Source organism: Raphanus sativus, chromosome 9, assembly GCF_000801105.2.
Source record: "Raphanus sativus cultivar WK10039 chromosome 9, ASM80110v3, whole genome shotgun sequence".
NCBI classification, from domain to species: Eukaryota; Viridiplantae; Streptophyta; class Magnoliopsida; order Brassicales; family Brassicaceae; genus Raphanus; species Raphanus sativus.
In genome coordinates this window covers 22,588,635-22,613,017 of record NC_079519.1, presented here as the reverse complement: position 1 = coordinate 22,613,017, position 24,383 = coordinate 22,588,635, and the positions used below count along the sequence as shown (strand labels likewise).

The 24,383-nt window shown below is 29.8% G+C and overlaps 2 protein-coding genes and 1 long non-coding RNA gene across 3 annotated transcripts; 1 reads left to right on the top strand and 2 right to left on the bottom strand.

Moving 5' to 3' along the window:
- Window positions 1-1,060: 1,060 nt before the first annotated feature.
- On the top strand, window positions 1,061-3,149 carry LOC108827628 (oligoribonuclease). Its single transcript, XM_018601068.2, has 8 exons — window positions 1,061-1,219; window positions 1,296-1,373; window positions 1,794-1,870; window positions 2,153-2,234; window positions 2,325-2,380; window positions 2,464-2,550; window positions 2,635-2,725; window positions 2,838-3,149. Exons 1-8 carry the CDS (start codon window positions 1,129-1,131, stop codon window positions 2,957-2,959), a joined length of 684 nt encoding a protein of 227 aa, XP_018456570.1. The 5' UTR covers window positions 1,061-1,128; the 3' UTR covers window positions 2,960-3,149.
- A 2,597-nt stretch (window positions 3,150-5,746) lies between these two features.
- LOC108827625 (elongation factor Tu, mitochondrial) lies at window positions 5,747-8,343 on the bottom strand. The gene is made up of 12 exons (XM_018601065.2): window positions 8,115-8,343; window positions 7,963-8,038; window positions 7,781-7,873; window positions 7,633-7,707; window positions 7,283-7,387; window positions 7,115-7,205; window positions 6,834-7,039; window positions 6,677-6,760; window positions 6,520-6,585; window positions 6,374-6,436; window positions 6,045-6,285; window positions 5,747-5,956 (listed from the first exon to the last, which is right to left on the bottom strand). Exons 1-12 carry the CDS (start codon window positions 8,306-8,308, stop codon window positions 5,886-5,888), a joined length of 1,365 nt encoding a protein of 454 aa, XP_018456567.1. The 5' UTR covers window positions 8,309-8,343; the 3' UTR covers window positions 5,747-5,885.
- Window positions 8,344-21,541: 13,198 nt separating this feature from the next.
- Window positions 21,542-22,469, bottom strand: LOC130499967 (uncharacterized). Its single transcript, XR_008938829.1, has 2 exons — window positions 22,072-22,469; window positions 21,542-21,985 (listed from the first exon to the last, which is right to left on the bottom strand). It is a non-coding gene; the product is annotated as an uncharacterized LOC130499967 (long non-coding RNA).
- Between the last annotated feature and the right edge of the window lie 1,914 nt (window positions 22,470-24,383).

The window sequence follows — 24,383 nt, the reverse complement described above, 5'->3', positions numbered from 1 at the left end:
CTCTCTCAGCTTAGAAGCCCTTTTCAAGAAGCTTCCGATTTTTGTCTATGATTCGAACCGTCTAACCTATCCTTTTAATGCCTTAATTTCCTTTAATGTAACAAGTGAATTTCACTCCTTGAACTCTCTATTTGTAATTTGCAGTTAAGCTTAATATAATCCTTGGTTTCAAAAAAAAAATTATATAAAATTAAATAAAAATGAAGAAAGATACAAAAATTATTATCAAATCTTTATTTAATCATTAATTATCATATATGTTAATCATATTAGGTATGTAGTTTGATAAAAAAAACAATGTGACGTCCACCTTCGTCAATTGTGAGCACGTAAATCTCTGCTTCAAACTTCTTGTATGTCTTGCATGAGCCAGGCTTAGCAATCACCTAATAAGCAAAACCAAACCCCATTAGTGTGCTCATATTCAATCATCCATTAGTCATAATAACGATGCCTAAGCTTTACCATTCCACGCTGGATATCTTATCTCTTTAGCCCACGCAGAAGAAGTCCTACATTTTCACCAGCCTAACATAATGGAAATCAAGGTTTAATCAACCAGCATCATACACGCATAGAACGTGTATTTGTAATCTTACTTTACCTGTCCATTATCCAAAATCTTCTTGAACATCTCGACCTCGGTTACAGTCGGTTTCATTAATAGTATGAAAATCAAATCAAGAAAAATGCTTCTGTAATAGCCTTCAGTAATCACTGCTTTGTCAGTCTAATCAAAGGCAACACTCCCAGTTTCCAATCATTTAACTGACATTAGTGTTAGTTTATTGAAGATCTTATATAATTCTTTCATCTTTTCTAACGGCTAATTGGATACTTATATATAAATTTTAGAACTCACGGTTGGGAAACCCCCACTAATCTCAAAAGAAAATATCAACAATCTTGAATTCTGATTATCATTCCTTTTTGACAAATGCAAAGATAAACAAACTCTTGGGAATGGCCCACATTTCAACTAAACCGAATCGGTTTTGCTAAACTTCCCTTCCTTTGAATCGGTGGAAACCAGGAATAACCAAATCATTTTTTTTTTTGTTTTCCTCCAACACGGGGATGGATGCTCCTTTAGGTCTACGCTCTCCCAAAATTGTCTTTCGTTAGTAAATGGAGAAACAGCTGTCCAATGCTTTCTCTCTCCTTGCTTTAGCCGACGACGAAGATGGTCTCCCCTCGTCTTCTTCTTCCTCCTCCGCTGGTATCTTTCCGATGAATAAAGATTCAGCCTTTCAGTTTTAAATATCGATTCATGTGTCAAATTCTTTTATTTTTAGGGAAACAAGGAGAAAGAGTAGTAGAGGATGTCGGAAACTATAAGCAACCACTTGTCTGGGTTGACTTGGAGATGACTGGTATGTTTCCATCTTGTGCTTGTCCCTAATTAACCCCTCTTGTGTTCTGTCTACTAATTTTAAAGATTCCTTTTTTTATTTTTAATTAGCTTCATCTTCAACATATGATCCATTGTTTGTCTCCCTTAGTCGATGTTTAATTGTTTTTGAGCTACCTCACATTCACATTTACATGGAGTTTTATATTCTTGTATGCATCATAACTACACTGTTATGATTATTAAGCCTTGAATGTTTTTTTGACTTTTTTTATAATATTCATACTGAAATTCATAAACCCGAAAACCTGATCCCAAACCTGATCCCGGATACCAGCCCTACTAAGATATATAGTAAGATTTATTAAGCCTTGAATGTTTCAGTGTATTTTCGAGCATCAATATCATTTAATATTCTAACTGTATATTGTATATTGTGTAGGTCTTAATGTTGAAGTTGACAGGATATTGGAGATTGCTTGTATAATTACTGATGGACAATTAACCAAATCAGTGGAGGTATATGTTATTCTTCTACCTATTTCTTACCTTCTTGAAATAGCCTAAGTTTTTTCAGGTTTTCCCTTTGAATAAATTGTTTAAACTATCATGGTATAGAATGTGGATTTATACAGTAGTAAGTCGTGTAATATGATAATTATTGTTTTTTTTTATAAGTTATTTACATAGCTCATCTTTCTCAGATGGCTCATTAGCTATTCCACCACAAAATTTGTTTTGACTCACTTTATAACAACATTATGTGGACTTGTTATTGAAAACTTTTGTCTACTGAGTTAGGGTCCAGATTTAGTTGTACATCAAACGAAAGACTGCGTGGATAAAATGGGTGATTGGTGTCAAACTCATCATGGAGACAGTGGTTAGCTTCTCTCTCTCTCTCTCTCTCTCTCTCAAGATATTTGTCCCATTCTTCGTTTTATGTTTTTCCCATGGATTCCGTCTGATTTAGGTTTGACAAAGAAAGTGCTCTCTAGTACTATAAGTGAAAGGCAAGCTGAACAAGAGGTACTTTAGATATCTTGAGCAAAACATTGTCATGTTTGGTTGTCACAGAATTGTTAATTACTTTATTCTGGTTTTGTTTACAGGTCATCAAATTTGTAAAAAAGCATGTTGGTAATGAAAATCCACAATTAGCTGGAAACTCTATCTACGTGGATTTCCTTTTCCTAAAGGTAGCTCGAACTTTTGATTGTAATCTGAACGGTTGCATCTTGATGATTGTAACCATATATATATATATATGTGTGTGTTCACAGAAGTACATGCCAGATTTGGCTGCCCTTTTCCCTCATGTACTTGTCGATGTCAGTAGTGTCAAGTCTTTATGCAACCGATGGTTTCCAAGAGGTAAATAATTATATTTAAAAGAAATATCTATTTGAAAGTGTATGTCTGTTATGAAAACATAAAAGTTGCATTGTGTATAACAATGATACTTGTTTTGTTTGTTGAGCATTAGACAAAAACAGAGCTCCTGCAAAGAAAAACAATCACAGAGCCATGGATGATATAAGAGAAAGCATCAAGGAGCTTAAGTACTACAAAGAAACCATATTTAAAGCAAACAAAGGCAGGAGGTGAGGTGAGGTGAGGTGAGGCTGGAGTGAAATCTCCTCTGATTGACCTTCTTGATTAGAAGATATCGTTTTTTTGTTTAGGGAAAGGGGATATTGACATTGTCGTTTAGGAGTCATTCTCTTGAATGTTTTTGTATTATGAAACCTAGTTACAAGATGATCTTTAGTTATTGAGACTGGTACTAAATCTATTATCTTAATCTAAAAAACAAACTATGGAGGTTAGTTACATGATGATCTTTAGTTATTGAGACTGGTACTAAATCTATTATCTTAATCTAAAAAACAAACTATGGAGGTTAGTTACCTTCTGGAATTCTCGAGTGTCCCCTTTTGACTTTTTGATACAAGTTGAACCATATGAAGGCTTTGGTGCTATTTGGAATAACTCTCAGGCACACCATACAATACAAATAAAACACACACTGAATCAGAAATACTCATAAAATTTCAAGTCTCATACTTCTTTTGCCACATTGAGATTCCATTTTCTTTGACCAAAAAAAAAAAGATTCCATTTTCTCTCAGTCCACATTCTCAAGCCTCTTCTGATTTTGTGTAATACCAGAAATTAGGCATTGACCGCAGCTTGCTGGCTAGCCGCTCTTCTTTCTTCTCAGTAACATGCTGTTCCTGTAAATTCTGTAAATTGATCACTATAATTATTAAAAATAAATAAACATATAATATATTGGTTTATTTAAATTATATGTATATATATATATGTGTATATGTGTGTGTATATCCACAATGTTCTTAAAAAGTAATTGTTTTACTAATCAAGTATATTTATTTATTTATTTATTTATTTTGTAACTGAAGTATACATATACAGTGAAACATCTATAAATTAATAATGTTTGAGCTACATCAAAACTATAATTTTTATTAATTTATCGATATATTAATTGAACCAAAAATTCAATTTGAAACAATAAAATTATATTAATTTATAGAAATTTTTATTATATATTAATTTATCGAGTATTAATTTAAAGAGATTATAATGTATTACGGTCTAAAGAGTTAATGTAAAAACAATTTATAAAAGCTGCCCAAATAGTTTTGGAAATATTTATAGATATTTCTTTGTTATATAAAAAATAAAGAAAATCTATAAAAATTAAATAAAATATTGACACTGGCAATTATATAATAATTGCAAACAAAAAATACAAAATAATATTAATTAATTAAGTTTATCAATATAAATAAGTGTAACTAGAGATGTGCATTTTAATCATTGTATGCAGGTCCCGCTTCGTTTGACCCGCTGCGGTCGAATAATTTGAAAATTTTGAATTGCAAATACGGATACGGGTTGAGATTATTTTAAGTAGGACGGATGTGGATCAGCCAAATATGAGTTGCGGGTATTCAGCAACCCACAAATTAAAAAAAATTAATAAAACATTTAGTAAAGTATATAAAATATATAAAATATTTCTATGATTTTAGTTATACATAAATTATTTTAGTATTATTTTTAAAAAATAATTGTTATATAATAAAATAATAATTTTTAATATAATTAATATTACCTTCGGATTTGGAGAGTTACCTGCGGGTTTTGGCGGAGTGGATGTACAAAAATTCTGTTTGTGAGTTATGTGGGTCGAATTTTTGAATCAGAAAAGTTATTTGATCCGTGGCAGGCGGGGCGGGTTGGGACGGATCGATCCGCAAACCCAACACTAAGTGTAAGCATTGTTTTAAAACTCGACCCGGAACTACGGTCAAACATGTAAACCCGGTGATCTGGTATGTATCCGGTGTGGATTTTAAGAAAAAATAAATACAATTTAAAAATCCAATAAAACTCACAAAACCCGGTTAATCCTAGAACCCGACTACCGGTTGAAAAAATATGTAACTTTTAATTATTCTTTTGGATCTTTCAAGATACATAATTAGAATCTTTTTATATTCTAGTTAAGAAGTTATTTTTGTTTTTAAAAACTAAAAAGATCATATGATCGTATGGATTATGAATCTATTAATAAAAGTTGTTTATGTGATTTGATATTAGTTTATTTTTTGTTATCGATAACCTATTACAATTTTATGTTTTATTTTTTGTTTATTTTGGATTTAAAATTTAATTTTATTATTCACATTAGATATTTAAATACTTAAAAATTTTAAATCTGGATATATTTCTAGTATGTGCCATAATTCTTAACTTGTTATAAAATTGTTAAATAGTCCAAACTATTTTATTTTTGATATTTTGCATGTGAAATGAGAATAAAATAAAAATACTAACTTATGTATTTTTCCAAATGTTTTTAAAACATAATATATTTCTTATATTTTCTAATAGATAATATATTATTATATAATAAATTTAATTAATTTTTTAATTTGCGGTTTCTGTGATCGACCTAATAACCCTTGTTTCTATAAATTGTTCGGTGACTCTATAAATTGTTCGGGTCAGTATCCGGTTTAAATTTCAAAACACTGTAACAAATAATATTAAATAAATATCATGAATATATTTTAATAGTTATTAAATTACACTTAACGACATGGTAATATTTGTTCAAAGTTCATATAGCAGAAAAAGAAAGAAAAATAGGTCAATATGAAATATTAAATTATAACATATGTTTGTTTCATCTTCTAGATTTAATAATTTACGTTGAAGCATCATGAAATACTTTACAAGTGTAACTATAACAAAATGAGAGAAAATGTATACTTTTATGTATATAATCACGTGTATAGAGGAAATTAGAAAAAAAAATTGGAATAGTTAAAACTCAAAACATATTAAAATACTAAACAATTGCAGAAAATACTAATCTTCTCGTTGGTAACTTAAAATATGTTTCTGTTTTATTTCAAAGAAGTGAAACCAAAAGGAAACAAAACACATCACTGATGGGTTCCTAGAGAAAACGTAAGAATGTGCCTTTTGAGAACTCTCAAGTCATCACTTTAGATACAACACCGGCTCCAACTGTTCTACCTCCTTCCCTCAGGGCAAATCTTTGACCTGTTTTGACAACAGTGACAGCAAGTCAGAAACTAAATTTGTTGAAAGCACAAAAAGGGAGAGTACTAGCGACTCAAAGATTCTTCACCTATTTCGAGTGGGACAGGCATGATAAGCTCGAAAACCGCAGTGACATTGTCACCAGGCATAACCATCTTCACGTCTTCCGGTAACTCTACCCTTCCAGTGATATCTGCAGTCCTCAAGTAAAACTGAGGCCTGTAGTTTGATAAAAAAGCAGTGTGACGCCCACCTTCGTCCTTTGTGAGCACATAAATCTCTGCTTCAAACTTCTTGTATGTCTTGCATGAACCAGGCTTAGCAATTACCTAATAAGTAAACCATATAGAGAGTGAAATAAGTATTATGGTCATTTTCAATCACACACTAGTCGTAATAAGGATGCCTAAGCTTCACCATTCCACGCTGGATGTCTTCTCTCTTTAGCCCACGCAGAAGAAGTCCTACATTATCACCAGCCTAACACAATGAAAGCAAATGTGCAATTAATCAGTAGATGCCTAGAACCTGTGTTTGTAATCTCTATGTATTATAGCCTTTACCTGTCCATTATCCAAAATCTTCTTGAACATTTCAACCCCAGTTACAGTTGATTTCATTGGAGGTCCCTGTAAATCAAATCAAGAAAAATGCTTAGTTATAATAGCCTTAAGTAATCACCACTTAGGCTGAATAAGCACAGTATTTATGCACACTCACGTCTTTTAAACCCAATATCTCAACTTCTTCACCCACTTTGATGACTCCTTGTTCAATACGACCCGTCGCAACAGTTCCACGTCCCTTTTTGAAGAAAAGTGTTAGATCTAATTGTTCAAAAACAAATAAAAAATAACAAGGATGAAGAAGAGTATACTTGAATCGAGAAAACATCTTCGATTGGCATCAAGAAAGGTTTGTCGAGCACACGAACAGGGTCGGGGATGTATTCATCAACAGCATCCATTAGCTTCAATATAGCTTGCCTTCCTATTTCGTCGTTTGTGCCCTGAAGTGCAGACAGAGCAGATCCTCGGATGATGGGAATATCATCCCCTGGAAACTTGTAGAAGCTCAGAAGTTCTGCATCAAGACAAGAGTCAGAATCTTGAACTTAACTTCATATTCCGAAAGAAGTAAGATAAAAGATGTGCAAACCACGCAGTTCCATCTCCACAAGCTCCAACAACTCTGGATCATCAACCACATCAACTTTGTTCAGGAAACACACAAGTGATGGAACGCCAACCTGTTGGAACATCACAAAATTAATATCTAGCCTCGTTTTGAGTTAGCTGTAAGTGTTGAGATTGTGATGATGCGAACCTGACGGGCAAGTAGAATATGTTCCTTGGTCTGAGGCATGGGTCCATCTGGACCAGAAACCACAAGAATCCCACCATCCATTTGTGCAGCTCCAGTAATCATATTCTGAAAGTTAGCAAAATGAAGCATTGAGCCTCAAGTGTTCATCAAAGTATTTCAAAGGAAAAACCATGTACTGATGCATGTCACTCCACTGCACATTTCACATATACTATACGATGATGCATTCCAAGGTAACAATACTTACAGTTAATCATACATAAAAGCCATGATCACTTAATTCTAGAATTATTGTTATTGGCAACATCTATATTCTATATGAAATGCAAAGGGATGTTTTTGCTTCTTACTTTAACATAATCAGCGTGACCGGGGCAATCAACATGAGCATAGTGACGCTTAGCAGTCTCATACTCCACATGAGCCTACAGGATCAACCAAGTTAAAAGACTTAGAGCAAAAAAAACATTGGCTTGGAGAGACGATAGAAACTCAGACCGTGGCAATAGTAATTCCTCTCTTCTTCTCTTCAGGAGCTTTATCAATTTCGTCAAAGGCAATAGCTTTAGCTTTTCCCTCTTCAGCAAGAACCTAAACAATAAGTAGAATCCGCTATATAATCGCCTTTCCCTTAATTAGAAACTCTCCAATCATCATCAAATGTATAGAAAAGGAATGACCTTTGTGATTGCAGCAGTTAAAGTGGTCTTGCCGTGATCCACATGCCCAATTGTTCCTACATTTACATGAGGTTTACTGCAACAAATAAACACAATTATTAAATCAAGCAAGCAAGCTCCAACCAAATTTCAAATCAGTGAAACAAACTCACTTTCGAGTGAATGTGGCCATCGATCTCCACAGGGAAGCTCCGTAACTTGACGGAGGAGAGAGATCATCTCCTCCGATGGAATGAGAGATCGCGGGAGGAGAAGAAGTGATGGAACCACCGCAACGTGAGTAGATCTGAGAAGAGAACGGGAGAAGGCGCTTCGAGCTAGGGTTACGAAGAGCGACGGAAGCCATTTTGGACTATACACAAGACAGAGACAGAGACAGAGACAGAGACAGAGACAGAGACAGAGATGGGGTTTTAGTCACCTTGAGGGTTTCTGTTCAAATCTCTACTCTCATCTCTTTTAACCCGACGCGGATAAGCCCATTTCAGTGTTCTTTTACTACTATTGGCCCATTTTAGTGCTTTTTCACTAATACCTGGCCCGTTTAGTGTTTTCAACGTAGTTGCCTAGTAAATATTGTTTAACACATCATGATTCATCAATTCGGATATGAATTTTTAGCCATCTATCTTACTAAAGGAAAAATACTTTTAATAATTGTTTGAAAATATAGATAGTAATATTTAAAAAAATATAACGTCATTTGAAAATATTAATAGCAGCATATTAGAAAAATAGTTTATATTATTAAAAAGGATTAGAAGTTTATTATATTATACTCTCCCCGTTTAAATATAGATGATATTTTAAAAGAATTATTTGTTTTAATTTACATAAAATTTTGAAATTTTAAGGTTAACTTTAACTTTATTAGAAACTGTTTAACCAATTGGATTTTACAGTTTTTTAATAACTGATTAATTGATTTTAAAATATCTTTTTAGAGAAATATAATTTTTTTAATCTTTGTGCACTAAGCCAAACAATCAAGTATTATGAAACAGATGACGTATTAAAAATTAATGGACTTATATTAATTGATATACATATTTCAAATCAAAATAATAATTTAAATTGATTTTATATCAAAAATTCATTCAAATTCGGATATGAAACTTTAGCCCATGTATCTATCTTATTAAAGCATAAATACTTTTAATAATTTTTTGGAAACATGTATAACAATATTAAAAAAAACGTTATTTGGAAACATAAATAGCATCATACTAAAAAAATGGGCTTATATTATTGAAAAGGACTGGAAGTTTATTATATTATATTTCCTCCATTTCAATATAGATGATATTTTAGAAGGATTATTTGTTTCAATTTACATGAAATTTTTAGATTTTAAGGTCAACTTTAACTTTGTTGAAAACTATTCAACCAATTGGATTTTACAGTTTTTTATAATTGGTTCTCTAATTTTAAAATATCTTTTTATAGAAATGTAATTTTCTTAATCTTTTTGCACTAAGCCAAAACATCAAATATTATGAAACAAATGTGATAACAAAAAGTAATAGACATATGTTACTTGATATATATATATATATATATATCAAATCAAAATAATAATTTAAAATTGATTGATATCAAACATTTGTTTAAAAAAAAATATTTTTACTAAAAAAATTTGCAATAACCATTATAAAAACAAATTTCAATATATATAAGAAAAAGAAACAATATAAAGCCCAATTTCAAACACAAATTTAAATTATGGTTTTTATATATCACATAAAATTTTATAAATATAATATATGTGATTATTTATATAATGGTACGTATAAAATACTATTAACTATATGATTACAATAAGTATAAAATACGATTAATTATATGATAACACATATATAATATATAATAGTGAACATGGGTGGACGTTCGGTTACCCATTCGGGTTCAGTTCCGATCTGTTTGGATTTCAGATTTTCGGGGTCAAAGATTTGAGCCATATTCAGATATTTTTAAATTTTTGTTCGGATTCGATTCGGATCTTTATAGGTTCGGTTTGGATTCGGATAACCCATCTATCTTGACTATTTTAGATATTTACTTTTGACTATTTGTATATATATATTATGGATTTTTTATATACATTAAATTTAAAAATAATTAATATATATAAATTATATAAATCTATTTGGGCTACATTCGGATATCTAAAATACTTCAGTTCAGATCGGATTATATTTCAGTTTTCATACCAAAATTTTGAATAATTCAGATATTTAATCAATTTCGGATCGGGATCGTTTCGGTTCTTCAGATTCAGGTTTTTTGTTCAACTCTAAATAGTGACATGAAAAACAACTAGTAACATAAATTTGAAAAAATACATTTGTGCTGGCACGCGGATGAAAGTAGTTCTCTTTAAAAATTACCTTCGAATTTCAGTTTATAAAAAAAATTATCTTTTTGCGTTGTATTTTAAAAACTTGTTTTCAGTTTCCGATGATAAAATAGGTTTTCTTGTATGTGAATTTAATATTATATCATCTATATTATTAAAATTGAAGTACATTTGAGAATTATTTGAAGACATAAATAACAATATAAAAAGAAATATAATATTGTTTGGAAACATGGGTATCAATATCTTAAGAAAAAAAAGAAGTAATGAATATATGTTCATTCGAAAAATTTGAAGTCCATTATATAATGAGAAATTATCTATCTGGATCAGGTTTAAAATATACGAAAATAACTCAATTTAGTTACCTAAAACATCTTTTTCTAAAATAACTATAAATAAATTAAATTTTATATACATACTTCAAATCAAAATAATAATATAAAATTGATTTATATCAAAAATTGATTCAAAGCATGCATATATTTAAAATTGATTTTCACTAAAATATTTTCCAGTAGCCATTATAAAAAAATGTTTTGAATATATATAATAAAAATGCAATACAAAATCTAATTTCAAACACCAACTTAAATTATGATTTTTATATTTCACATTAAGTTTTAAAATTATAATATATGTTATTAGTTATATGATGATACATATAAAATATTATTAATTATATGATTAATTATATGATAGTACGTATAAAATACGATTAATTATATGATGACACATATATGATATATAATAATTACATGAAAAAAATAGTAACAGATCAAAGTCTAATTAATGAATTATATCAAGAGCAAATCTCATCAATAGCACTGAAACAAATTGTCACAAAATAGCATACAATGTTAAAAGCTAAAAGAATAACATTTGCTCACTATGTTTCTAAATAAATGTCACTTTGACATTTTTCACATAAATTAATTAAGTGACGGAAATATATGTAATAATTGTTATTAATTACACCTTTCTGGCCAATAATATTTAAAATAAATAAATTTATTTATAAAATCAATACAGTTTGCAATTAACTTTCACCTGAAAATAAATATAATTTACATTGAAATGGTAAAGTGACAATTTTTGTTAATAAAAAAAAAGTTAGAATGACACTTATTATTAAACAGTTGGAGTATTAGAAAGGAAAAATACTAATTTCTTTTACTGATAGTAAAGTTAATATAACTATTTTAAAAAATTTAAATAAATATTTATTATTTGCATTCTTAAAAATTAAACCTCAAATTCTAAAACCATAACTCTATAGTTATGTTTGTTTCTAATAATCTTTAATAAACGGTAATTTTTTTTGTTTGCTGCTGTTGGGACAAATACTTGTTTTGATTTGATGTTATTTGAAGATGTTTCTCTTTTATAAATGTGTGTCTATTTTTACATTTATGTTTAGTCTTTTTTTTTGTCAACACATTTATGTTTAGTCTTCTCACCTCAGTTATTATAAAACTAGATATAGTATAATTTATTTTGTAAAATTTCTCCAAAAGGAAATAAATTCTATAAATGATTATTTTATTTGTATGTTAGCTCAAAATATCCAAGATAAAATTATATTTGAAAAAAAACTCATCTGTTAAAAATAAAATTATTGTGATCCCAGTCTGAAAAATATATCCAAAAATCTAGAACTCTTAACATATTTTTTCTTCTTTTTTTAAATTAATATTAGAGTGTACAAGTTGTCTACAACTATACGTGAAAGAGATCCCAAAATAAATGAGTTGCGTTTCTTCAATAGACATGTATGTCGGGATTAAGTTGTATATCTTTGTCAAGACCATCTCAAATGTCACAATATACCGATGCATTTTGTAGCGTTTAGGCGATTTCATTTGTAATTGATGTCTCTCTTATGCTCTCCAAAGCAACGGTTCCTACTTATCCACGTTGCATGCTAGTAGTTCGTCTAATCACATGCGTTACCATGGACCGCTTTACTTTATTTCTTAATAGTCTATATCAATCCTATTATTTCTTGATACCCCAAGATGCCATTAACGATGTTGAAGCCTTAATACATGAAAGTTTTCTTTGAAGATCACGATTCTTCCACCAGTATATCAACAGGAAAGCATGAAAGCTTTTTACGTCCCAACACCAGAGGTTTGGTTTGATAATACAACAAAATTTTATACTTGTAAAAAAGTGGAAATTAACTAATTAATACTCACATGTATAAGGTGTTTAGCTGAATTATGAACTTAAACCATAATTTGTATAAAATATAATTGATAAAATCATGCCAAACCAAATCAGTTTCATAGATAAAACTATCTATGTATAAAACATATATATGTTGATTAATAAAAGTACGGTTGTATAATTTGTCGGAATGCAGTTATAAAATATTTGGTTTATATTTTAAGTAGGTTATGTGGGAAAAAATAATTGGACCCAACTAATATCAGTTGGTCATACTGCAAAATTAATAGAATAGATTTAAAAAAAACTAAGTTGAATTGTTAGATCTCCGGATTAACCGGTATAATCACAATCGGGTTAAATTTAAAAATACTGATTTAAATGCTAAAATATTTTAAATACACACTCTTTAAAAGTTAACAAAATATTTGTTAAGTTATTAATGAATTTTTTATCGTAAAATATTCCGCGCTTCCAAAGCGCAGATCAAGATCTATTAATTGTAAAATAAAAATAGTGCCTGACTTTTTATTATTATATACAGTGAAATTTCTATAAATTAATAATGTTGGGACTATACTAAAACTATATTTTTTATTAATTTATAGAGATTATTAATTTATCGAGATATTAATTGAACCAAAAACTCAATTTGGAACTATGAAATTATATTAATTTATAGAGATATTAATCTATCGATTATTAATTTAAAGAGGTTATACTGTATATATATATATATCATTTTGTCCATGAAAATGGTTTTATCACACACAGAAAAAAAATATCTTACCGAATTTCATAAGGGTTCTAAACCTCTAAAATAGATTAACAACATCAAATATCAATATCGAACAACTTCAACGATTTTATCGATTTCGTGACTCAACAAACTTCTTTAAAGCACACTATGTATTTGATAAGACCAACTATAAAATTACCACGGATGTGGCAGCTCAGTTGGTTTAAGCGCAACCGTTGGTGGTGTTGCGCTCCTGGGTTCGATTCATCGTGGGAGAAGTGTCCAGGGCCTTAATAGGTACAGACGCAGGCTGGCTCCGGGCCTAGGTAGGGAGATTAGGGCCGAAGGCCCGAACCTCCGACCTGGTTAAAAAAAAAAAAAAAAAGACCAACTATAAAACTAGACAATCGGGGTGGTAAACTAGTATCAGATCAGCTCTTTGAGCAATCTAGGATTTCAATTTCTATTGTAATTAAACCTTCATTATTCAGTTAGTGATATTTACAATTTAGCAAAAAAAAATCGGGGTGGTAAACATTTCTTATTTTTACTCTTTATAATTTCGAAATTTGAGATCAAGGTATCCCTTCAAAAATATATTAAAATTGGAATTCTCTATAGAAACATATACAACAGAAAACACATATATGCATTCAAAACATAATCGTCGAACCCATGGAAAATACGTTACCTCCAAATTAATTTAAGAAATGGTAATAAGCCTTTTTGTTATGGTTATAGTAAGTTGGAAAATAGAGGATTGATTAGACCAAAAAAATAGAGGATTGATGTATCGTAATTTCTTCTATATATATATGCAAATAGTTTTCTGTAACTCATTCTAACACAAATAAAGTCCAGAGTTTGAATGTTACACAATATAACAGTGATACTTCTCTTTTTAAAACCATTACAGTATTCTTTTTAATTTAGTCCATTACAATATTTTACCCCCCCCCCCCCCCCCAAAAAAAAGAAACACACATATTATCGAAATTTAAGACCATGAAACCAACCACATTAAAGACACATTAATCTTTTTAGAATCAGTTTTCTTTTTAATAACCACTACTTATATGTTTTACATATGCAACATAGAATACTCCAAGCCTATTAATATTCCAAAAAAAAAGGAACTTTTGTTTTCCGGACCGCAGCATGGGAATGTGTTACAGACTATATCTCTTTACTTCTTTGACATGTAAGATATGTAAGAATCTTCTTAAGGCTTTGAGGCTCAGAAGACAAGAGCATATTTTCCATTTATCGTACTTTTTAGCGACAAAGCTAAAAAAAAAAAAGAATATCACTTTTTCAACTTTAATTGTTTGTCAATATATCGCTAATCTCTCATCGTTATTAATTATTTTTTGTTATAACTTAAATCAAGAGGCTAAAAGCTGAGTTTTGTATGATTATCCAGCAATACCGTAAACCTATGTGTATGGTTAAAATGGGCTTCGCAGGATGCCAGGATATCCATAAAACTAGTTTAGACACTAAGTGGGACTCAATGTTTATTGTCTAAAATAATTAAATAAACGCCTAAATTATTAATCAAGCGATTTAGACGTTTTATAAATTACAACAATATACTAAATATAATGCAATTTTTATATTAAATACTATTACTCACAAATGATAAAACTTATATTATTTCATTTTCATTAAATGCTAAATTATATATTAATTATAATAGTTGATGAATAACAAACTATATATTATTTATTATTATAATAATCAGTTTAAAATTAATTTTCATGGTCTTGTAATGCATAGAGCATAAGTGCCGTCTAGATGGCTTCCTAAAACATTTTCTTAAACGCTATATAAAACATACATATAATATAAGATTTTAACTATATGAATGTACAACATCTTTTTATAAATGACTACACATAATAGTATGTAAGAAAATAAGAATATAGCTAATTAAGATATTACAAAATAAAATTTCATAACACAGAGATTGCTATGATTTTTGTTGTAAAGTAGATTGGATATTACACTATCTGACCTAGGCTTAGACTGTATTCTGACAAATGCTAAAATAATATTGTTTGTTATTATACTATTTTGTAAACTGTCTGGATTGAAGTCTGAACTCAGACTGAATAAGTAGCAGTTATATTGTTTTCAGCTAAAATCAAATTTAGTATTAGATAGAATTTTTGGTAAAATGTTAAAAAAGTATAGATAGACTTACGTTGTACTTTTACCTCAAATTATCTTTGCCATCAGGGACAAGTAGTTGAGGTCGCTATATTTTACCAGCACAAAGATTTTGTTTTTTCTTTTTTTTTACCAGCACAAAGATAGTTTCATTGTTGTACTAAGAACGTCAGTGTGTCAATAATACATAACCACATAAATATATGTATGTACAATGCTATCAACAGGAAAATTTATATACATATTACATATAAACTCGAGATAAATTGATAAAGTGAAAAAGTCATCTTTTGATTCCTCATTCTCGAGATAAATTATTCTTAGCCATTTGCAAAAAGAGAGAAACTATTCTATCTTTCTTCTTGTAGAGCCTGGCTCATATTCCATGAATATTAATAATTATAAGCTTTACACCAATCAATACTTAATGATTAATCAAATAAGTTATTTAATTGTATATAAAGGTGTAGAATAAACAAATATACATGCTAGCTTTTACTTGGTTGGACCATCTTTCTCACATGGAAGGAGGGTATTTCTCTATATACACACGAATAATGCGATATCCACATATTCGACATGTTTAAATTATTGATATATGTATGTTAATGGGAAAAGGCTACTTAAAGACTTACTTCATTTAGAGAGCAAAACTCCGAGCGAAGTTGGAAGAATATAAAATCTCATTACAGTCCAACACATGTAACAATATTCTTTTAAGAAAAGGAAACTTTATTTCTTTACGAATTAATAAATGAATATATAAGAGATTTATACAATTAATTATTTGATAAGAAAATGTGTATTAGATATGTACATTTGGTGGAAATGAGAGCATAGTGTTTCAAGATTTAAAAATTATTACATCAGATCTGAGATTTTGTTTTCAAAGAGTAAAATTTCTTTTAGATTATAAGAATACAGAACTTATATGAAGTTTCAGAATGTCATAAACACAAGTGTTCGTTATAATCGTGTGCTACGGAAATAATATGTCTATTGAGGAAATTGTACATACGGAAATTGTTTATCGATCCAAGTGTCACAGAAAAAAATATATCGTAGAATTGTTGTATGTAAATTGTTTATCAATAACACATATTTTTAGGTAATTGACAATCATATTTAATAGAAACAAAAATTACATGATAATGTAAATTAGTAAATTATGATTTGACCTATGTTAATAATGATATATACATTTGACGTAATCAGCCATATAGACATTTATTTTGTTACTGAATATATAAATGTTTTAATATTTAATGTATGTATATTAAAAATTGATTGTATAATGTTCCTGAGCATGAATTAGACCCTTATTCTGGCAAAACCAGCGATAGTGCTCCCATACTACTTGATTAGAAGCGATTTATAAGCTTACTCTATTATTAGTTCTGTTTGGTTTCACGGACCGGCATTGTAGCTCGGAGAGAAACTGCCCACACTGTGGGGCTGAAAATGAAACTATAAACCACCTTCTCTTCGAGTGCCCGCCCTCTGTTCAGGTATGGGCTCTAGCCCACATCCCCCATTCTCTGGGTCTATTCCCGAGCACTTCAATTTTCAGCAATCTAAACCATATTTTCTGGCAAGCAAAAGGACTCGGAATTCTATCCACAATCCTAGATAATGTGCCGTGGATATTATGGTTTATTTGGAAAACCCGTAATGATAAACTCTTTAACGGCAAGGAAATATCCCTTCTTGACACAATCCAGATCGCTATATCGGAAGCAAAAAACTGGAGGCTCGCACAAATCTTAGATAAAAGTCAAGAAGTGGAGGCAACCCGATCATCATCCCAAGCTACACCCATCGGCCATAGATGCGCTATTGATGCCTCCTGACACCAAGATGACGCATTTTTTGGCGGAGGAATGGTCATGACGAGAGAGGATGGGGTAACATTCTTTGGTTCATTCTCTAATAACCAAAGTTTAACCCCCCTACACGCTGAGTTTCATACTCTGCTGTGGGCTATAAAATCCTCACTCCAAATGAACCTTCTGGATATGACTTTTGAGACAGATTATCTGCAACTAGTCAAGATCATCGACGACGAAAAAGAAGACGACTGGCCATCTTTAATGGTCGAATTTGAAGAGTTTCATCACCTTCATTCTCTGTTTACTTCATGTTCTATTTGTTTTATTCCTCGTTCCATCAATGTCTGAGCCGATAGTCTTGCAAAAGAAGCTCGAGCTCGTGGAACCTTATTTTCCCATGTAAACTCTAGTGCCCCAAGTTGAATGGTTTATACCAACCATATGGGAACTCATTAATAAAACATGGAGCTTTAGTTGTCAAAAAAAAACAATTCTGTTTGGTTTCAAAATAATTATGTTGTTCTTGGACTAATTGGTTATAATTTATAAACTTTGCTTCAAATGTTAACATAGTGTATTTGTATTCAACAACGTCCACTTTCAAATTAATTGGGTTTTGCACCACAAATAGTACCAGAAAAGGCTATTAAGAAATTTATTTAGTAAAGTTAACTTGCATATGGTCTTAAAGTTTACATGTATATATCTTCGTGAACCATGACTAGAACTCTTATGAATGAAATGAGCAGCACTTTTTGGGGTCACTAACGGTTCGTGGTTAACCCCATGCTCTCTTTTGAGTTTGTGCCTTAGGTAGTGGAAAAGGGAATCTACTGATTTTAGAGGGTGGAGATGTTCCTGCGACCCACAAATCTGGAAGACGTAGGCCCAGTTTTCACCTCCCCCCACGAAATGGTAGACTTTTCATTCGGGTCCCATAAGTTTACATTTCGTTGCTTCTAACCCATCATTCATTGCTTCTTCGAAGCTTTTTGACAATGCTACATAACGTTTGCTCCTTATGGGTATTTTGTAATTAGTATTACCACTAAATTCAATTATTAATTTTGTCAACCATCTATCTTATTAAAACAGAAACATTCTATTGGACCTAACATTTATTTTATAAAATTTTAAATTAAATACACCTTTATACTTTATAGTTAAACTTAAATTAAATCACTAATGTTCCTTTCTTTATACTACTATTCATGTTTCCAAACAATATACTTATTTCTTTATACTACTATCAATGTTTTCAAACAATATATTTTTATACTACTATCAATGTTTCCAAACAATACAATAATTAATATTACTTATTTTATATCTATCATTTTTCTTTAAAATTTTGTAGAAACGTCATAATTTCATAAATTGCAAAATAATGAACTTTAAAATTTGGATTATAAGTTACAAATTATGAAACTATTACAATTTAAATCAAATTAAATTATATATTGGTCATCCATCAGTTCAATCGGTTAGTCTCGGGTTTTAGTAATTTTTTTAATATGAATATTTTAAAAACCTAAATTGTCAGATCTCCGGGTTAACCGGTATAATCACAATCAGATTGAATTTAAAATATTGATTTAAATGCAAAACTATTTTAAATACACTCTTTAAAAATTACCAAAATATTTATTAAGTTATTAGTGAAATTTTTCATCGTAAAATATTCCGTGCTTCTAAAGCGCGGGTCAAGATCTAGTGTTATATTAAATATTTAGAGATTTTGGCCTTAATCAGAATGTTATAAGAATCCAAGTACTTTCTCTCTTTTTATACTATAATCGTGTAATGTAACTGTGACACTTAATGTCATAAATAATAAATCACGTATAAGGGAACTTTTTCATTGTTAGTCGATTGACTTGTAAACAGAGGAAAATGTCAAATGAGAACAACGACAATAGTTAAAGGTCTTTAGACTAGTTAATATTTTGGACATATATACAAATCAAATTGATTTCTATTATTTTATACGTCATCTCTTAGATCATCTTCCACGGGCCTCATGGACATGGTCCTTGAAATCATGACTCATGAGTTTGCCCCTTTGGTTTGGTGTAAAGTTAAAGAACACTTAAACATGGAACAATCAATTTATTACATTTTATGTATACAGTTTACTAGTAGTAAACAAAAAAAAGCACAAAAAATAAAAGAACAGTATAAATTGAGAACAAAAACGGAATATATAGTTGGTTCATTTATTTTCATACCAGACATTTGTAGAAAAGCACAGAAAATAGAATTGAAAAGAACCAATAATTAATTTAATATCATCTGTCAAAATTTTATGTGGGTAAATAGGATTAGTTTTAATCATATTTAACAATATAAATTTTGACAGATGATATTAGATAAATTGTTATATATATGTAAGCTTTATACTTCATAATAATATAAGAAATAATTATAGGAAGAATTTGCGAGATAATCCAAATCTGAAGTGTAATAAGGAAACTAACTATGATTTTGACGTAACTGAATTGGTGACATTTAATCTTTACATGATCCGATTCTGCTTTTTATTGCAACAAGTTGTCGGTAAAATATGAGAAATAAATTACGTCAACTGTGATTTATGTGGCTTAAGAAAAAGTGAATTGGTGGTAACTTACGTAATAAAGAAGAACTACGTCACTTAAATATTTACCGCATACGTAGTTATTATATGCAGTAAATATATAGACTATATAGAACTCCTTTCAATGTATTCCATTCCAATTTATAGTAAGCATGTAAAGAAATCTAATTTTCATTTCGCATGAACAAAAAAAGAATAGAATCATGATATGTAATTTAACAAAATAATTAGAGTAAGTCTACGATGAAATAACCTAACACAGAGTATAAACTAAATCCTATGAATAAATCACTAGACTTTACATAAAAATATAAACCCTAATCTATTGTCAACCCTAATTTTTTCATAAATTAAACCCAAATTTCAAAATGGCAGCAAGATGCATTACCATTCTACATGAAGCATATAAAATAAAAAATGTTAAAATATACTTGCAATCTAAAGATTATCTTAACATATTTCTCAAATGTTGATATAACTATATGTTGATATGACTATGCCTTCATTGAAGGTGGTAATACTTGCCCAATGTCAATCCAATTGTATATAAACTAAACCCTATCAACTAATCACTAAACCTTACATGGAAATATAAACCTAATCCAATGTCAACCCCAATCTTTCATCCAATCTTTCATAAACTAAACCCTAACCACTAATCATTGAACCCTACATGAAAATATAAATATTAATTCAATGTCAACTTCGATTTTTCATGAACTAAACCCAAATTTTGAAATTCAAGTAACATGCATTTCCATTCTACATGAGCATATATAATAGAAAATGTAACAAACTATATAGCACAGTACACATATATTGTTCAAATTTCGAAGTGTCTATGATTACAAAGAGGTAATGCTTACATCAAATGCAGATTGATTGTAGTAAAAAGAAATGAAGATTGACGGCACTATAGAACCAAGGTGGAATAGAAAACATCATATGAATATCATTCTCATTCAATATCATACTGTATTCTGTTTTATTAGATGTCATAATAAATTATATTCCATTTATGTTCAATACTCCCTCCGTTTCTAAATGTAATATGTTTAAGAGAATTTTTGATGTTTTAAAATATAAGATGTTTTCAATGATTTAGGTAACTTTTGACTTTATTAAAACCTGTTATATATTATGGTTTATTTTATAATTGGCTAATTTAATTTTAATTTATATTTTTGTTGATACTTTCTAGGTAAAAATAATTTTCTTAATATAAGAGATTTCACTCAAAACATCTTACATAATGAAACAGAGGGATTATATTATTTCTCTTTATAAAATCATATACATACTAATATAAAACACATGTATATATCAATACAAAATTCATATCAATAATGAAACAACAACGGACATGATTGATATCCTCTCTTTCAAGCATCAAATGAAATATGACTTACCACTACAGGAAATGTGGATAGTAATAGCGGACGAAAAGCGCTATGATTCATTTTTAATAGCGTTTCCTTGAACGCTCTGACATCACATGTTATAATAAGTCCGACCCTTTTAATAGCGGTTTTCGTTTATGCTATAGTTTAGTAAACAACAGTAGCGATAATTTCTATGCTATTGTTAATATTTATAATATATAATTAGCTTTTATATATGGAAATAAAAATTAATTATAATTTAAAACCACCAAATATAATTAAACAAAAAAATTAGCTAATGGTTAAATTAAATAGACTGGTTAATTTATAATTAAAATAAAAATTTATTTAGTGATTTCATTCTGGTTTACAAATAAATTCTGGTTTACAAAATCCGGTTTAGAAATGTAAACTTAAAGCCTAACCTAAAAAAATTAACCCTGTGTCTAAACTTTTTGCCGTCAACTTCAGACCTCTAGCCAAGAACACCACGGTAAAGGTTATTCAGCTTCCTCCACCAGCCAAGAACACCATTGACGACGCAAGACCACCACTGGTAGCGCCGAGACCACCATTGGTAGCGCCGAGACCACCATTGTTGACGCCGAGACCACCACCATTAACCTTCCGCCTATTCTAAACTAAGAACAGAAAATAAAAAACGAAATCTGAACACACACACACAGAGAGAGATAGATAGAGAGAGAGGGAGAAAGAGAAACGAATCCAGTTCAATGCTCTGTAACACCACTTCTTCTCCTTCCCTGCTCCATAGATCTGTAAACAAAACAAAAATCAGCTATAAGTATATAGGAAGAATAAAAGAAAGAGAGAATACATAAAGTAAGAGGAAGATAGCTTACATGTCATGGTGGTGAGGAGGTCAAACGATTTTCTTCATCCTCGCCTCCATTTATGGAGCTATGGTGGTGACGACGCGAGCAGTGGTTGTGACGACGACGAGATGGGGTGGAGACGAAAACAAGGTCTGCTGTGATAAGGTTTTGTGGTGATGAGAAGAAAGAGATTAGAGAGAAAAGATCTGGAAAAAAAAATTGAAAGAGAAGAACAAAAAATACGATAAGGTAAGAGGGGAGAGAGAGAAAGAAACACCCTTGTCCATTAGATCTAAGGTTAATCAACGGTTGTGGTTGAAAGAGTCTCTAATCCTCACCCTTGTATGTTATTGGTCAGTGTGCTTTGACCAATCAAATTTTTGTACTACTTTCTTATTCCATATTTTGTTTTAGTAGCAAAGTATTAGTGGTGAAATTGTGATGTAGATAAATTATTTTGAGACAAAATTCAAAGATTTAAATTTCAGGGTTTAAAATTTAAAAGTTTAATTTTAGATTTGAATATAAATTTAAAAAATATAAATTTTATTATTAAGGTTTAAGGTATATGAATTGGAATTATGGTCTACAAAGTATATTTTAGGGTGTAGAATTATGGTTTTGAAAATTTGAATTAAGTGTATAGTTTTAGATTAGATATAAGCTTTGAAGTTTAGGTTTTATGGTTTGAGGTATAAAGTTTAAGTTTGGAATATTGTATTTGAAGTTTGGAGTTTAAGATCCGAGAGTGAATTGTGAAAATATTAAATTTGGGTTTTGGATTTTTTTTAAGATTTAAGATTACATATTAGACCTTAAGATCAAATTTAAGATCTGAAGTTAAATCATAAAAAGATTAGAGTTTAAAAAAATTTAGTTAGAGATTAGGATATATGATTAGTTTGGGGTATGATATATATAGGTTTATAGTTTAGGGTTTGAGGTTTTGATTTAGTATATCAAATTAAAAAGAGTTAAATATATTAGAATTTGAATTTCATTATTCAAATAACTGATTTAAATTATTTTTATTATTTATTAATAACAAATTTTAAAATGAGTTGGGTAATTATATCCTTTACAATAATTAATTTAATTATTATTGTTATTTTTACATAACTGGCGTTAAATTTAAATCAATAGATGAACATATATCAGTAAATAAATAAACTAAAATATATTTTAAATAATGATATAAGGTTTAAGTTTCAAATAAAAGTCTGACTTTGATTTTTGCAATATGACATTGTATGCAATGTTTAAGTTTGGCGTTTAGGGTATATTAGGTTTAGGGTGTGGACTTAAGAGTTTGCTTTTGAGATTTATATTTTAAATTTGATAATATATTTTTAAAATCATTTAATTTTAAGTTTAAGTTTAAAATTGAAAGTATATTATGAAAAGATTGAAGTTTTCAAGTTTAGGGTTTAGGTTTGAAAATATCTTTAGGGTTTAGGGTTTTGTTTTTTTAAATAAAATATAATTAATGATAGGCACTTTATAAATATAAGTGTTTATGAATTTTTTTAATAATGATATAAGGTTTATGTTTAGGGGTTTAAGCCCTATAGTTATATATATATATATATATATATATCTATTTATGTTGGTTTTTTAGCTAAGTTTAATTAGTTTTATTATGTATTATGGTCTTTTCGAGTCTTTTGTGTTCTATAGTATTTATTCAGGTCATGGGGGCTAAAATGCATAATCAAGAGTTATGGAGCAAAATCATGGATTATTCTGCACAAAATGAACGTTCTGGGCGAAAAGTAGAAGAGGAACAAAGCGCAGGGACCAATTATACAAATTAATAAAAGATGGATCTCTGAATCACGGCGCTCAACCTCTTCTCTGACTTGCTCGATCCGGTGTTATAGACCCAACCATCGATCCTCCGGTCCGAGCTGAGCAAAGAGACCACTTGGAGAAGATGAGCCGCTCGACCCAGCACCCTCGACGCCTAGCCTGCAGCTCTTCACCCGTGATTCCGTGAAGCCCAAATCGACTGCTTGGAAGAAATCATAAAGGAAACTCGATCTCTTCCTCTATTAGTCTCTGGTAGAGAAGGTCAAGATTTCAATTACGTCTTCATTTCTTCTCCGTTCCGTAATCGAAAGGAAAAAAAGATAAATAATGCAAGCTGACCTTTCTGTGATATAAAACATGTTCATCATGTTAAAAAAATTAATTTAACCAGAAAATTGTAACAATATCTCTTTTTTTTTAGGGTATAGGAGTTTCGGAGGTAAATAAAATAGAGTGAGAGGGAAAGTGAAACAAGTGTGAGAGGGAAAATCAATAATTTTTCTGCTTCAGTTTTACATAGCGTTTGTATT

Excerpts from the sequence above, each read along its gene's own strand:
- LOC108827625 (XM_018601065.2), bottom strand. The coding sequence starts at position 8,308 with ATGGCTTCCGTCGCTCTTCGTAACCCTAGCTCGAAGCGCCTTCTCCCG. Across the intron at positions 6,586-6,676 it reads AGATATTGGGTTTAAAAGAC|GGACCTCCAATGAAATCAAC; the intron begins GTGAGTGTGCAT and ends TTTGATTTACAG. Across the intron at positions 6,437-6,519 it reads AGATTTTGGATAATGGACAG|GCTGGTGATAATGTAGGACT; the intron begins GTAAAGGCTATA and ends TCATTGTGTTAG.
- LOC108827628 (XM_018601068.2), top strand. The coding sequence starts at position 1,129 with ATGGAGAAACAGCTGTCCAATGCTTTCTCTCTCCTTGCTTTAGCCGAC. Across the intron at positions 1,871-2,152 it reads AATTAACCAAATCAGTGGAG|GGTCCAGATTTAGTTGTACA; the intron begins GTATATGTTATT and ends CTACTGAGTTAG. Across the intron at positions 2,551-2,634 it reads TGGATTTCCTTTTCCTAAAG|AAGTACATGCCAGATTTGGC; the intron begins GTAGCTCGAACT and ends GTGTGTTCACAG.